The 17,399-nt window shown below is 37.2% G+C and overlaps 1 protein-coding gene and 1 long non-coding RNA gene across 2 annotated transcripts in view; one reads left to right on the forward strand and one right to left on the reverse strand.

Annotated features, from left to right (window-relative positions):
• The window catches only part of LOC139075909 (uncharacterized), a 155,062-nt gene that overhangs the window by 26,950 nt on the left and 110,713 nt on the right, over positions 1 to 17,399 (forward strand). The gene's annotated exons all lie outside the window — the stretch shown is intronic.
• Positions 323 to 1,233, reverse strand: LOC103556790 (vomeronasal type-1 receptor 90-like). Its single transcript, XM_070574632.1, is given in 2 exon segments — positions 323 to 882; positions 885 to 1,233. Coding segments are annotated over 2 exon segments (909 nt in total).

Raw genomic sequence — 17,399 nt, forward strand, 5'->3', positions numbered from 1 at the left:
CCTCCTCTATCCCCAGATAATCATTTTTCTCCTTCTTATCACTTTAAAATTTATTACTGGATAAGGGGTCCAATTCTTATGAATGTGATTTGAGTGAGACATCTGAATTCTCTCATATGGGTATATTGTTAAATGATCTGCTAAGTACTTGTGAACTCCATGTATCAAAGTAAGTAGGCTTAACAGAAAAGGCCTAAATCCATATAATTCAGTTAACCCAGAGAGCACACTCTGTACACCATGATTAATCATTTTGAAGTCAATGCTTTGGTTTACCTTTTAAAGGCATTATCCATCACATTTATTGTTGTTCCACCCATGTTTATTTTAAGACCCTGATTATTTGGGTTTTTTCCCTATTGATTAATACCAAGGGACTGATGGTGGCATAGCCATTTCCCAGAAGCATCTGGAGACACAAATGCACAGGATCATTGTTCCACATCATTGTTGAGGAGGAGGAAAAAATGAAGTCCCAAAAGTAAGTGACCACAAAGAAACTCATGAGCAACAGAATGGTGTGGGTGGCCCTTTCTTCTGGCGATGCTTTTGGAGAAAGATTGGTGCTGTGAAGATGCTGGGACTGCCTCTTATGACCGTACAGGAGAACCACCATGTACCCACTGGAGAGGGCCGTGAGCCCCATCAGGAAGACACCCTGGAATGTCGCCAGTGCAGAATATATGTAGCCAAGGAAGTAACTCATAGGCGAAAGTGAGCAGGATTCAGTGACAAACAGAAGATGGAGGGCAGTCACATTGGGGGTGGCAATGACAGATATTAAGAAGTAACCACTTATGGTCATATTAAAGACCCATAGAATGGGAATACAATACAGGTTGTGAAGTGATAATTTATGTTTTAACTTTGCCAAACAGGAGCCCTGGAGCTCATGGTGATGGCCTGGGTGACACTCAGTAGGTACACAGTACAAATGGACAGGCCTCTCATCAACTTGTACAAGGAGATAACTGATTTACATTTGATGTCATCCCAAATTTTCTGAGACCCAAAGATGTCTGTAGCCATGAACCCCATGGTTAGCAGCATGACTATGTGGATTAGGGCCAAGTGACCAATGAGTAGGTCAGTGGGCTTGAGTCGGTGCTTGAGAAGGAAGGTGTGGACGTGGAAGAAAAGAAGGGTGGTGTTGGCTGTGATTCCAATTCCAACTTCGAAGAAAGAGATATTCCTTATGTCAATGAAACTGGAAAGCTTGTTATTTTTATCCATCTTTTGGGGGGAAAATAAGCATGTAATAAATGCCCAAGGAAAAACTCAAGAAAAATTCTTGGGCCTGCCCCGTGGCCGAGTGGTTAAGTTCACGCGCTCCGCTGCTGCAGCCCAGAGTTTTGCCGGTTCAAATCCTGGGCGCAGACGTGGCACCACTCATCAGGCCATGCTGAGGTGGCATCCCACATGCCACAACTAGAAGGACCCACAACTAGAATTACACAACTATGTACTAGGGGGCTTTGGGAGAAAAAGGAAAAATAAAATCTTTTAAAAAAAATTCTTTATCACAACTATGAGCAATATCAACTCAATCAGCACAATTGCCATCATCAAAATAGCTGGAATAATCCAAATGCATTCTTTCTCCCCTCCATGTGTAAGACTACTTTACCACCCTCCTGAAAGCCATGCCCAATATTTCTCTAGTTTCACCACTTCCCAGTCTTCACTGGACTGTGTATCCCATTGCTGGGCTTACATTACCTGAGTTTTCCTCCGTAGTAAAAATAGCCAATTTGCCTTTGTGTCTACAGAAACCTGATAAAATGCTGAGTATATCATAAAAGCACTATAATCTTTGTCGAATCAGAGTGCAGAGAATTGCATAAAAGTGGAAATGAGAACTTCCCAAGCAAAAGGTGTCAACGAGATAGCCATGCACACAGTTACATTATGTCAGTTCTGTCTTTATTCTGATTTACTTATTGCCAGACTGAATAGTTTCAATATATAAAAACTCAACGTTGATAAGTCTGTACTCTGAAGGTAGGCTGCTTGAATTTACGTGTATAATCTGATATTTATTACTGTGACCCTGAGCGGTCACTTTAACACGTCTGAGCCTCAGTGATGTCATGTGTAAAATCTGATAACCATATTACCTACATTCTCCAGATATTATGAGGATAGACCAATTAAGTAAATGTCCCAAACAGAGAAGAGCGCCTGATGCATGGGGATCTCTATGGAAATGTTAGCTATTGTTTTTATTATTATTTAGTTCCTCATACATGTGACTTGGAGAGTTGATGCAGTTCCCTTAATAATTTCCTATCTCTGCCTCTGCCTAAAAAGAAAGAAGAAATCACTACCAAAATGTAGATCATTTCAACACTCTCTGTTCATAGGACTCTGATGGAAGTTTACTCTTTTCTCAGAATCCCCCAAGATAAGTTCACATCTTACATATTTTTCATTATCACGCCAGAAGAGAACTACCTTTAAGTGGACAGAATCGAGTTATCAATCATTAGCAGGGACACATTTCCAAACTTTTTTTCTTTCCATTCTTGGCATATGGTACTTTGGTGGCAACCATAACCACAAGTAAGTGGATTCTTAATTATTCCTTTCAAAGGTTTTAACTATCAGACTGGTGTCCACCCCCACTGAAAGGACGTCTCTCCGTGGCAGTCGGAGCATGCGCGTCTCCTTCAGGTCAGCACTGACCTCTCCAGTCCTGAGGATCAAGCACGAAATTTACTAGGGACTTTGGTGATATTCATGGATATCATGATATTCACATTCATTATACTAGAGAAACTGGTGATATTTTCCCTGTGCAATGCAGGTATTTACTTTAACTCAAGCCTTATAAATAGGAGGTCCATAACATTGTAAAACAGATCCAGACACATATTTTGACAGATTTGCTATCTCTAAATCAAGAGTGTACGGCTAAAATATTTTCATAGGTCCTTAACAAGTAGTTCTATTATGTGTAGTTGCTGTGAACATGGGCTAGCATTTAGGAATTCAGATCTGAGGTGGGTGCTTGTTCTAAAGCCTTTGGGAATTTTTGATTTTCTAAAACAGAAATTCCATAACAGCATTAGAAAAGTTAAGCTTTTCCCAAAGTATTGAGCAAGTAGAGTGATACAATTTTCTCCATTAACACATTCAGCAGATTAGAGTTTACTCCTGTGGTATGCCCAGGAGAAATAGGAGAAAAATATTAATCTAATTTTCTAGCTGTCTATAAGTTTTACGAGTCACATGCTATCCTTCAAATGGGGCTAAATGGTCTTCTCTGTTTTCTATGTATTTATGAAATGTATGTATTTCGTGTAAATCTGTGTCATGTAAGTATTGAAATATATACTGACAATATTTTAAAAGAATAACACTATTTAGATATGTAATAACATTAAAAGATAGCTTTTTAAAAGAATAGTATAAGATAAATTACATTGAAAATTGGAAACTTACCTTGTACAATTTCTCTGAAATACAAGCTTTGTTTTAACTTAGTTTGAAAATACAAAGCTTTACAAATACATAACGTTGTAAAGGTGGTCAAGTAGCAGGTTTCAGTGATCTTAGGAGGGTGTCGGGCTCCATTCTTTTCAGCATATTTCGGGGACTGCAGTCCTACAAACAGAGATGAGTCAGGAAAGGCAGGAGTGTGCAGTTGCCTGGGACTTGCAATAAGATGCACGAAATCATGGCTTAAGTGTCACTGCTGTGAAAACGACTGGGTCCTGCAGTTAATGTGTCTCTGAGTCTGCCTTCCAAGGAGCCAACCCGTAATAAGGGGTCAAAAAATAAACCGGCTTTTTCTCCTCACAAATCAGTCTGATCCCATATTTGGGCAATTGCACCTATGAGAATTCTCATTCTGAGACACAACCAATGTCCTAGTAGCCTCTGGTCTTCGTGTCTACTCTTTGAAACCAAACAGAGCAAATCTGTTTTCTCTGCCTCATAACATCTCTTAAATTAGCAGAGAACAACTATCACGTGCCTACTAATGCTGGTTTTTTTCCAGGCAAAGGAGTCCAGTTTCTTCCATTGTTCCACACAAGACAGGGTTTCCAGACTTGTCTCCATCCTTGTTGACCTCTCCAGTTTGCCCATCTCTTCCTTTACTACTTGATATATTGAAAGAGACCTTTTTTTCCCAATGAGTAAAGGACATGATTGCTAAGAAAAAAAGAAAGAAAAGAAAAGAAAAAAAAAGAAAGAAAACCCACTGGAAACTTGTTTTCCTATAGGAGAAATTCTATAAGAAGCACAAGAAAAGTTAATCTTCTTTTGCCTTAGTATTGCTCAAGCGGAGTGACACAATTTGATGTATTCACAAGCATCCACTGTTATTTCTTCTATGGAGTGCCAGGAGAGACAACAGAGAATAAGACTAATTATCTAGCTGTCTCCAAACATTGTGGACCACACACAACTGTATCAACGAAGCACACACACCACAAAAATACGTTTTGTGTTTGTTTGTAAACATTATAAATAAAAGTAGATAGCTATTTCTGTGCTAATATGTTATTTTTATTAGAAAGCATCCTGGTGATTGTTAACATTTCATGAAAACAAGGTAAAAGAAATTCTATTTTTGGGCCCGTCACAGCTGTGGTTCATCACCTGAGTGCACATCACTGTTTAGGAGATCAGGGGGCCGGAAGATAAACTCGTTCCCATCAGCAGGATGACCTAGGTAGACCTCCTGAAATAAGCCTCTTAGGGGTGGTTGATGCTGAGCTGGTACCTGACTTACCTATGTTCCAAGAAAAAAATCTCATTTTACATAGTGGAGAAAACTAGCCGCTCTCGGAGACACTTGAAATTCTGAATATAATGACATATATCACAGAGTAAATGAAGTGGAAGAAAATTCCGAAGCAGGCCACATTTGGAGAGACCACTTTGTGAAAGAGGAAGGAAAGGCTAGTGGGCAAGTTAAGGGAAAACAAAATAAAACAAACCTAAGAGAGTAAGAAATGTCACTTGGAAATTGAAGCATTCATTTTGAAAAGTTACCTCTAAGAGCTCTTAATGCTGATCGTGAAGACTGGGGTTCCCTCGTGAGAAAGATATAGCAGTTAAGATGCCCTTTTATACCCTGGTCAAAGAACCAATCACTCTAGACATTCTGCAATTACCCAAATCATGGATAATCATGTCACATATAATATTATCATATGGGTCACCAACTAGGGAAGAATGCCAAGGTCATTTCACTCGATCCAGTGGTCACAAGAGAAGAAGTTGGTGTAATGGAAGGACAAACCCTGTTCCCGACTCCAGTGCCAGCTTGTGTGCTCCTGATCCTGTGGGCGGCACAGATTACAGCGGGAAGGGGAGGAAGGGCACATGTCTTTTTCATCTGAAACATGAGCCCAGTAATGCACATCTGTCGGGGTGGACATGGTGTGTAAATAATTTGATTAACATCGGCACTTAGGAATGTGCCTAACATACATGAGAGGTATTGTCGTTATCATACAAGTCATTATCATATAGGTTTGTCATTATCATATAGGTCAACTTCCTCATCATTGTAATTAAAATCGTCATCTATAAATTAAAGTAAAAATGGGCAAAATAAGATGCAACTGATCATACACCATGTAAGTGGATTTGGGGCTGTGAGTATATTGGGTAATACTGTCTACCTTGTGGCACAATTTTAGCTGGAGAACTACGAAGAGAACTACACAGAGAAACACTGGCATAGTCAGGGAAGCCAAGTCATCACCCACTAGAAGTCAGGGCTGTGGACAGAGCATTTGTGACAGGTACAAACTGCAGAAGAATGAGGAAAAAGAACCTGAGGACTGCGTGAGTAGATGGATGACAGCTATTTCTCAAAACCCGTGGGTCAGAATTCCCATTGATCTTGCGGATGGACAGCATCGTAAAGCCGTCTCAGGGTGCTCACTCGAACTTCAGTATTTATAGCATCAATATCTTTCCATCTATTGTGAGAAGAATCAGGAGAAGAGTAATGATCTTTCCAAAAGAAAGAAACGTTAAAGCCCCGAAGGCACTTCATTGCAAATATTGGGTGAAACCTTGGGACCCCAGATTCCTGCATAAGCACTGGTTCCCTGATCAACCCAGTGACACAGTCAGAGCAGGATGGCTTTCTTGCTAATCCGCCTTCGCTTTAATTGATCATCACATTCTTTGTATTTTAGTAACAAGAAAGGAGATCAGCTCATGTTTATCTGTTCATTATAAATGCATGATAACATACAGTTTGGAAAAAATTTTTAACCAAAGCATAGAAATCAAGGTCATAATTTTTCTTCCTAATGAGATGTGTTCTGGCATGTCCATCATCAACAGAAGGGGAAGTATTTTTAAAATTAATAGGAAATAATATGTAGACGAAAGATAAAGGGACACACATAATCTCTCTCCTCATAAATTTCTGGGCGATCCTATCCGTAGACAGGCAGAAGAAATCGCTGTTGTCATCACTTAGTTTTCGTTGTTTTTAACATAATTGCAGCCGTGCTTTCACTGCCCTGTGATGTGAAATTTCCTGACAGCTAGAGCACAGGCTTAAGTACTGACATCATTAATCTGAAATTTGTGAAATTAAAACTTGGACAAGACGAGTTTTCATGAGAAAATACAGGTGGATATTTTATGTTAATGTGAAATTAAACTTCTATATAAAACAGTTTTTTAAACAAATAACCTTATTTCCTAATAAAGAATCTAAGTGTTTTTAATTACATAAACTACAGAAGACACTAATTAAATAATAGTTCTAATTGACTTATGGGGAACAGTTAACTGATTATATTTAATTAAAATCCAGAGCTAAAATTTATCTGTTTCATGATGGATATGAATATGAATCAATAAAGTTTTAGTCTAAAATGAATAGATAGTATAATAGTATGTAACTTCAGAACTGACATAGGAAATAAATGGAAAGTCATTTATTCAGAGAAATGAAGAGGTATCTAAAATTAGTTTACTATTTATATGAAAATCAACTAATTTTTATGTCATCAAAGAGTAAATATATTAAGAAAATCTACCATTGCATTGTCGAGAAAACGATCCTGAGCTGTGGAGGATTGTTAGAGCTGGGTGGCTAATCTGAGGCCAAGCAAAAGCCTCACTATTACACCCAATTTCCCTCCTGCCACACCTGTCTAGGAGCCCTGCCCACACGCTGGGTCTAAGACTGTGCAATAAAGAGGCGCTTACCGGACAGACGTGTGGGGTGATCTGTGCAAGTGAGAAGAAGCCACCCACTTTAAAGGCAGGGATGTCATTAGCTCATCTCTCTGCAGGCCTGTAATTTTAGTGTCTGTAGACAGGTGACAAGACCCGACTGAGGAGGACAGAACCATGGCGTCCCCAATGGAACATTTTACCTGTCTCTTAGCTTTACTTTATTCTCTCCTGGAAAATAACAATCTGAGAAGGACTGAACTCAAAACTTTTCCATCAGTTCCCCTGCCACATGTGTGCAGAGGGATCAGAAGGGTCACCATCATGGTAGACAACACCAAGTTCTATCATCTTGATTCTAAGAGCAAATTAGCAAATCCCATCTGATACTTAGTAATGCCACTACTCTGGGGTGAGAGATTCCTGGCTCCTCGGGTGAGTAACGGTGGCTCTGAGTGTCCTCCGCCCACAGTGTGTGATGGGCACCCTCAGCCCTAGGTCGATTCTCAGATGGAACATCTGGTTTCAGGGTACCATTGTCCATGTATGCCGTGATTTCTATTCTATCAGTTTCAGATTTCAGTCTCTCAGGTTAAATAAGGTATAAAAATATCCCAGTAGCCGTAGGTGAAGGCTGCAAAACCCCTTTGGAGCCCATTTCCTTTTTCTTCCCTAGGAATCCCTGCAGTGGCCCTAAAATGGGTTATAAACTTGCATCCTCTGCATGTTGGCGACCCTAGCCCCTTTCTGACATGGAATACACGTCTCAAAGGGCTGGGAATCTTTTGCATTTTGTGATTGAAGTACTGAGAAATCCAGTTCTGGATCCCTCTGGGGCAAGAAATGAGAAATACATCCTGATGGGCCCTAGGGTGCTGCCCAAAGGGCTTTCTGGCAGTAGGGCTATCCCAGGCTTTACTAAGAACACCATGGCAGAGTGAAATTCTTGCACAATTTGATCTTGAGTGACTCTCAACTTTGCTTTTTCCATTAAATTCATTAAGAAGGGAATCAGAATGAAGACAAAAATTTTTGCCCATTTGAAGAAGTTTAAAGAGGAAAATAAAATACTCTGGAAAGAAATTATTATGTATCTACCTAGATTAAATATAGACCACTGATATTTACTAAATTGAAGTTTCATTAAAAAGTGCCACAAACCATCATGTGTCTTTCACTGTTGTGGGCTAACTCAGGCCATGACATTGTAAGGTCCACTGCCTAGGTCTGCACTTGCTGCCCCCAATGAGAAATATGGACACTGTCTGTGGCTGCTAATCAGGCATACTGAGCAAGGCGTGGAAAGCCGTGTGGGGGCGGTAGCCACACAGGCCAACAGCAAACTTCTGTTCTCCAATCGTTTCAGCCATCCGGCAAACACATCAGCCAGCTCACTTTGGCTTATTCTCATGCACTTATCTGTAAGGAAGTAATTTGAATCATGAGAAGCCTAGTTTTGATTATTTTCCAAGGTTTGGGCAAGAATATTTTTATCACTTTCTGATATTGACCAAGACAATTCCAAAGGTATGACCTGGACATTAAAACATCATTCTTGATTTTTCCTTTATTATTTTTACATTCCAGTGTTGACATTATTTCAACAGTTTATTATAGAAAATTCAAAACATATAATTTCTACAGAATAATTTAATGAACACTTCTATACTCATTACCAAGCCTTGACGATGAAACCCATCCGTCCTTGTCACATGATTTGCATCTTCACCCACTCCACACTACCCCGTCACCACCATCGTGATCGTGATGATCACCATAGCCACTTTACAGTTCACTTATAAGTTTAAATTTACTGTTTAAATATACAAACCTTAACCATACAATTCTGATGAATGGAAGGACTTGTGCAACCCACAAGCCAATCACAACAGACTATTTCCACTTACGCAGAAAATTCACTCATGTCCCTGGGCAGTCAATCCCTTTGTATCCTAGAGGCACCACTATTCTGACTTTTTTTTAATTTACACTTTATGCTGTAAAAACTCTTATCAGTTTTGTCAAATGTAGAGTGGCAGGTATCTAACATTAAAGTATCATATAGAAGTCCTCATTTGTCCAACTATCCCCACCAATGTGAACCCCTGGGACCTCCTGGTCTGATTACCAGCTTTGTAGTTTTGCTTTTCCCAGAATGCCGTATGAATGAGCTCATACATTACACACCCTTTCTTACTGGTTCTTTGAATTAGTAATAAGAATTTTAAGATCCATCTATCCTTTCTGTGACTTCTGAGCTCTCTCCTCTTCATCACTGAATAGTGTTCCGTTGCAAGTATATATCAAAATTTGGTTACCCATTCACCTCTGATTTCATTTTCATCTTAGATTGATTTAGACTTTACTAGAACACAGAAATGACATCAGGTAGTATTTACTCTTCTGTGTCTGCCTTCTTTGGCTCAGCCTAACAATGTCTGTGAAAATCATCCACGTGCTATGAAAATTCATGTAGTCTTTTTTGTGGACATGTTTTCATTTTTCTTGGATTAATACACGTGTAGAATTGCTGAGTGAAAGGGTAGGTGTATGTTTGACTCAATAAGAAATTTCCAAAACTTTCCAAAGTCATTGTATCATTTTACATCCCCGCCAGCAATATGTAAGACTTCTAGTTGACTTCTAGTTGTGACATCCTTGCCACATGTTTGTTGTTTGGTTTTTAATTTTAAATATTCCAATGAATGTGTAATGGACTATCACTGGAGTGCTTATTGTATTTCTCTAAAGACTAAACGAGCGATTTTTCATGTGTTTATTGTCTGTTCATATATCTTGCATTGTGAAGTGTCTGTTCAAGTCTTTTGCCAATGTCAATGGTTTGTCTTTTTATTATTGAGTTGCTGTTCTTTATGTAATGTGGATACAAGTCTTTGGCCAAGAAATGCTTCTTGAATATTTTCTCTCAGTATATGGCTTTCCTATTAATATTTAAACTTTTGACTTATGATGAATGTAAGTAGTCTTTATGAGGTCTATCAGGTTTTTTGTTATGGTAATTGCTTTCTTTTCTTTTTTTTTAAAGATTTTATTTTTGCTTTTTTTCCCCAAAGGCACCCCGTACGTAGTTGTATATTTTTAGTTGTGGGTCCTTCTAGTTGTGGCATGTGGGAGGTCACCTCAGCATGGCTTGATGAGTGGTGCCATGTCCTTGCCCAGGATCCAAACCGGTGAAACCCTGGGCCGCTGAAGCAGAGTGCTCAAACTTAACCACTGGGCCACAGCCCGGCCCCTGTAATTGCTTTGTGTGTCCTAAGAAATCTTTGCCTACGCAACATCGCAAATATATTCTCCTATGTTTTCTCCTGAAGTCTTTTTAGTTTAGTTCTAGTATTGAAGACTACAAACTCTCTTGGATTAATTTTTGTTTATAGTATAAGGTACTGGTCAAAGTTCATTTTTTTATATGGATATCCACTTATTCCAAAACTACTTGTTCAAAAACTTCCATTTTCCATAGGATTGGATTTTGTACCTTTGCTAGAAATCAGTTGAGCATATAAATAAGGGTATATCTCTTGGGTTTATATTTGATTCCATTAACATATGTGTATATCCTTAAGATAATTCCACACTGTCCTGATTAGAGTAAATCTAAGGCTGGAAGTAAGGTTTGCCAGCTTTGTTCTTTTTCATGATTGTTTTGGATATATGAAGTCCTTTGCATTTCTGGGTAAATTTTAGACAAAGCTTATTAATTTATGTAGAAAAGATTGCTGCGATTATGATGAATATTGCATTAAATCTATAAAATAATTTGGAAGAGGGGCTGACCCCATGGCCTAGTGGTTAAGTTTCGTGCACTCTGCTTCAGTGGCCCAGGTTCAGTTCCCAGGCTCGGATTTACACCACTCGTTGGTGGCCATGCTGTGGCAGTGACCCACATACAAAAGAGAGGAAGATTGGCACAGATGTTAGCTCAGGGCCAATCTTCCTCAAGCGAAAAAGAGGAAGATTGGAAATGGATTTTGGCTCGGGGTGAATCTTCCTCAGGAAATAACAACAACAACAATAATAATAATAACAACAACAACAATTTGGAAGAAAATGGACATTTAAGCTATTTTATATTTTCCAATACGTGAACATGGTATAGCTCACCATTTATTTCAGTCTTTCAAAATATCTTTTAGCAAGTTTTGTAGTTTTCAGTGTACAGACCTTATGTTTTGTTAAAATTATTCCTAAGTATTTCATGTTTCTATAATGACATTTTGAATGGTTGGGATTTTTTTAATATATATTGTTGGATTCTGTGTACTAAGTCATTTTTACAAATTTCATGCCTGTGTTCATGAGGAATTTTGGTCTTTTTTTTTCTTGTAATGTCCTTGGTTTTGCATCAAGGTAATACTAACCTCATAAGATGAGTTAGGAATGTGCACTCCTCTTATACTTTCTGGGAGATATTTTATTACATTTATATTATTTTTTCTTAAATATTTGGTATGGTTCACCACTAAATGCACCTCAGATAGATTTTCTTTTGTGGGAATTTGTTTTTAAAAATTTTATTCAGGTCATACTAGTTTATAACGTTGTGAAATTTCTGTTGTACATTATTATTTGTCAGTCACCATATAAATGTGCCCCATTACCCGCTATGCCCACCACCCAACCCCCTTCCCCTCTAGTAACCTCTAATCTGTTCCCTTTGTCCATGTGTTAGTTTATCTTCCACATATGAGTGAAATCATATGATGTTTGTGTTTCTCTGTCTGGTTTATTTTGCTTAACATAATACCCTCAAGGTCCATCCATGTTGTTGCAATTGGGGTGAATTTGTCTTTTTTATGGCTGAGTAGTATTCCATTGTGTATATATAAACTATATCTTCTTTATCCAATCATCAGTTGATGGGCACTTGGGTTGCTTCCATGTCTTGGCTATTGTGAATAATGCTGCAGTGAACATAGGGGTGCATAAGTCTCTTTGAATTGTTGATTTCAAGTTCTTTGGATAAATACCCAGTGGTGTGATAGTTGGGTTGTGTGGTATTTCTATTTTCAATTTTTTGAGAAATCTCCATACTATTCTCCATAGTGGCTGCACAGTTTGCATTCCCACCAGCGGTGTATGAAGGTTCCTTTTTCTCCACATCCTCTCCAACATTTGCTATTTTTGGTCATGATGATTATAGCCATTTTCATGGGTATAAGGTGATATCTTAGTGTAGTTTTGATTTGCATTTCCCTGATGATTAGTGACGTTGAACATCTTTTCATATGCCTGTTGGCCATCTATATCTTCTTTGGAAAAATGTCTGTTCATATCCTCTTCCCATTTTTTGAGCAGGTTGTTTGTTTTTTGTTGTTGAGTTGTGTGACTTTATATTTTGTAGATTAACCCCTTGACAGATATATGATTTACAAATATTTTCTCACAGTGTGTGGGCTGTCTTTTTGTTTTTATTCTGGTTTCCTTTGACTTGCAGAAGCTCTTTAGTCTGATGTAGTCCCACTTGTTTATTTTCTCTTTTGTTTCCCTTGCCTGAGTAGACATGGCTGGCTCCTTAATTAATTTTTAAAACAAGTTTATTGATATATAATTCACATACCATATGATTAATCACACAATATAATTCACTGAAATACAATTACTACTTCAATCAACCCATTTGAAGTATACAATTCAATGGATTTTAATATATTCATGGAGTTGTGCAACAATCACCACAAATAATTTGATAAAATTTTCATAACCTAAAAAGAAACCCCATATCCATTAGCAATGAATCCCCATTTTCCTTCAAATTTCCTGTCCCTCAACCACTAATCTTTTTGTCTTTGTAGAGTTTCCTATTTTGGACATTTCACATAAATGAAATCATATAATGTATGATCTTTTGTAACTGGCTTCTTTGACTTAATATAATGATGCAAACAACCACCCATATACCTTATAGCAATATTTCATTCCTTTTTATTTGTGAATAAGATTGCATTGTATGGATGGTGCCACATTTTATTTTTACATTCATCACTTATTGGACAGTTCAATTGTTTCCATTTTTTGGCTGTTTTCTATAACTCTGCTGTAAGCATCCATATAGACATTTTGTTAGACCTGTTTTCAGTTCTTACGATTAAATACCTAGGAGTGGAATTGCTGGGTCATATGGTAAAACCAGGTTTCATATTTTGAGGAACTGTCAAACTGTTTTATAAAGCAGCTACAATTTTTCACATTCACGTTAGCCATGTGTGAGAGTTAAAATTTCCCCTCATCTTTGCCATTTATTTCCCATTTATTCTTATGATAGCAAATCTAGTCGTTGTGAAGAGGTATCTGTTCTGTTTTTGATTTACTGTTCCCTAACTACTAGTGAAATTGACCTTCTTTTCATATGCTTATTGGCCTTTCGTATATCGTCTTTGGAGAAATGTCTATTCCAGTCCTTTTCCCATTTAAAAAGTTGGTTGATTTGTCTTTTTACTGTTGAATTGTAAGAGTTCTTTATATATCCCAGACCCAAGTGCATGATCAGACACATGGTTTGTAAATATTTTCAACTACACCTTGGGTTGTCTTTTCACTTTTTTGACAGTGTTCTTTGAAACATGCATGTCACTAGTCACTCTCACTTCCTCCCACCACTCCCACACCCTGGCAACCGGCAACCGAGAAACTATTATCTGTCTCTATGGGTTTGCCTATTCTGGACATTTCATAGAAATAGGATCATACAATATATTGCCTTTTGTGTCTTGTTTCTTTCCCTTAGCAGAATGTTTTCAATTTTCATCCATGTTGTAGCATGTGTCAGAACTTCATGGCTTGTCATGGCTACTTCGTCTACTCCAATCTGTGCCAATTCTCAGTCTTTCTTTACCTTTCAGGCTCTTGATGTTTATGAAATCATTGTTTACAAATATTTTGTAGACTCCCCCTCAGTTTGTGTCTGTCTGGTGTTTGTCCATGATTAGATTGAAGTTATGCATTTTTGGCAAAAATCCCACAGAAGAATCCCACACATGTCTTCTTTGAAGCATCATGTCAGCAGGTATGGGATGTACTGGATTCTGTTTTTCTGCATGCTTACATGCATGAATTTTTAGCACTCATCAATGGTTCTTACCTGCAAGAATTATTATTATTGTTTTTGCCTTATGTAAATTTTCCATTTTCTTCATTCCTTATGCATTTATTAATTGGAGTTCTGTTTTAAAGAAGAGCTGTCCTTTCACCTCATTTATTTGTTAAATTATTTATTTAGATACTATTAGCTCATAATATTTGTTTTATTTTATGGATTATAATCCAATACTGTCATGATTATTTGTTTTCTAAAAATTGTCCCAGCTTTGGTAGCTGTGAGTTCCTTCAAGTATTCTTTTAAGTAAAACTTAATTTTGGAATAATCTTAAATTTACAGAAAATATGGTTATGTAGTACAGAGATTTCTTGTTTATGCTTCACTTAGTTTTCCCCATTTTTATCGTTTTGCATTACCATGGTAAAAAACTTACATTGGTAAATTAACTGAACTCCAGACTTTGTTTGGATTTTGCCAGTTTTTTCCTCATTAAAATAAGGTGAACTGTACGTTTTTTTGCAGACATCCTTTATTAAATTGCATAGGTTCCCATCTATTTGAGTTTTCTGAGAGTTGTAACATGATTGGATTCTTAACAACCTCCCCTATCATCTCTCGGCCTCTAACTGGAAGGTTACAGAAACTGCAGTCGGGACACTGAGGAAGGAGCTGAGGGGTTATAGTTCAGTGGTAAAGACCATAGATTTGGGGTATAACAAACCTGACTTCTATTCTGGCTTCCATTTAATTCTCCTAAAAACCAGCAAGAGAATACATTATCATTCTCATTCCTGCAAGGTGGTGGTTAGCTATAGTTTACAGATGAAAAAGCTCAGAAGTTTTCCCAGTATCAATAATTAATGATATAACCTCTCCATTCTTACCTGGAAATCTGCGTGTGTTTGTGGCAGAATACAGAAAATTTTAGATTTTAAGAAGGTAATATGACATGTTGTATATATTATGTAACTCCCCTGGGGCCATTACTGAGCTCATTAAACATCTGCAGCCAGACATAGCAGTGTCTAAATGTGATAAAGAAAGAAAAAAACAGGTTCCTGTTAGATAAGGTCAGGCTTTGCTACCAGGTAACTATGAAAACTTTTGGTGTTTAGTGCTTTTTTATTTCAAAATCTCAATTGAGAGATAGTGAACCTAATGAATGGATGTTTTATTAGAACCAAAAACTGTTCTATTCTTAGCATTGACCTGCATTGTTATCTGTAAAGGGAGTGTAGCAACTTAACCTCTCAGAACTGAGGAGGAATGAGATTCATAAAGAGCTTAGCTTGGGCTTAGTGACCTAAAGATGATGGTGGTGGTGATAGTATTGTCTAGATGAAGGAGGAAGGAAGGATGGCAGAAAATGGGAAGTACTTAGGAGATTGAAAAGACAAGATGTGTTCAAAATAAGAATGGGATATGTCGTTACCATTTGTACGTTCATTATTTTGTCATCTTACAAACAATCTTATAAAGCAAATAAATTTATGATTCTTATTTTACTGCTAAGATAGTTAAGGCGTTCTCAGGAGCTGACGTTGCTTCTTTTTGCTTGCATCGATCTATTTCTCTGATCTCACGCTGAAACTGCTCAAGGTGTCATCTTCGCACTCATAATGTTTCATCTGAATACTAACATTAACACTTAGGAAGTGTCCTAAGTTAATGTCCTCACGAATAGTAACACTGAAGTTCTCTGACTCATGAGAAGTAGACAGTTGCTGCTGCCACAGAAATGCCAGATCAGGTCCTAAAGGTGAGTTTGGAACTGTCTCCACATTCCCAGAGAAGAGGGACATCAAACTTGGGGAGCACCAAGACAGAAATATTCAGGGAAGCCTCTGAGAAAATAAATTTGTTTATTTCAAACGATAAGGATTGTGTTTAGGTCCAGTTGGTGTATAATGTTTTTCAAGTCCTCTATTTCCTTACTGATCTTTTTGTATGGTTGTTCTATCCATTATTGACAGTGGGCTATTGAATTCTCCTACTGTTCTTGCAGAGCTCTCTCTTCAGTTCTGTCAATATGGCTTCATATATTTGTGTTCTGATGTTTGGTTCATATATGTTTATAATTTTTATATATTCTTTGCAGATTGACCTTTTTATCAATATACAGTGTTATTTTTGTCTTTTTAAATAGCTTTTGACTTAAAGTCTATTTTGTCTGTTATTAGTACAACCACCCCGATCTGTTTTTTACTATATGCATGGACCGTCTTTTTCTATCCTTTCACTTTCTCCTTACATCTGTGATTAGAGGTGAAGTATCTTGTAAACAAAATAGAGTTAGATCTTTATTTTCTTTCCCCCCATTCTGTCAAGCTATGACTTTTGATTTGGGACTATAACTTTAATTTAAAAGTAATTAGTGATATGGAAGCATTTACATTTCCCAATTTGTTACTTTTCCTATGTTTCTTTTAGCTTTTTTGTTCCTCATATTCTCCATACTGCGTTTCTTTCTGTATTTGTTTTCCTTGTATTGGAACATTTTGATTCCCTTCTCATTTCCTTTGGAGAATATTCTAAATGTATTCTCTTTGTGATCACCATGTGGATTACCCTAAAGTTATGACAATCTATCTTAAAGCGATACCAACTCAAACTTCAATTGCTAACAAAATCTATTCCTTCACAGCTCTGATCCCCCCAGTTTATGTTATTGATGTCACAAATGCATGTTTATATATTCTGTATTCATTGACATAGATTATAAATTGTTATGTGGTTATCTTTTAAACCCTATAGAAAATAAAAAGTAGAGTTATAAACCAAAATTATTCTAATATTTTTAATGTATTGAAGTGTTTACCTTTATAGAAAATCTTTATATTTTCATATGGCTTTGATTTACTTTCTAGCGTCCTTTCAGTTCAACTTGAAGGACTACCCTTAGCATTTCTTCTAGGGATGTTCAAGTGATAAAGAACTTCATCAACTTTAGCTTATCTGGGAAGGTCTTTTCTCTCCTATTTTGAAGGACAGTTTTGTGATATATAGAATCCTCAGTTGACAGTTTTTTCTTTCATCAATTTAAATATATCATTCTACTATCTTCTGGCCTACAAGGTTTCTGGTGAGAAATCCACTGAGAATGTTATTATAAGTTCCTTATACATGGTGAATTGCTTTTTTCTTGCTGTTTTCAACATTCTCTCTTTATTTTTGGTTTTCC

The sequence above is a fragment of the Equus przewalskii genome, chromosome 15, assembly GCF_037783145.1.
Source record: "Equus przewalskii isolate Varuska chromosome 15, EquPr2, whole genome shotgun sequence".
Classification (NCBI taxonomy): Eukaryota; Metazoa; Chordata; class Mammalia; order Perissodactyla; family Equidae; genus Equus; species Equus przewalskii.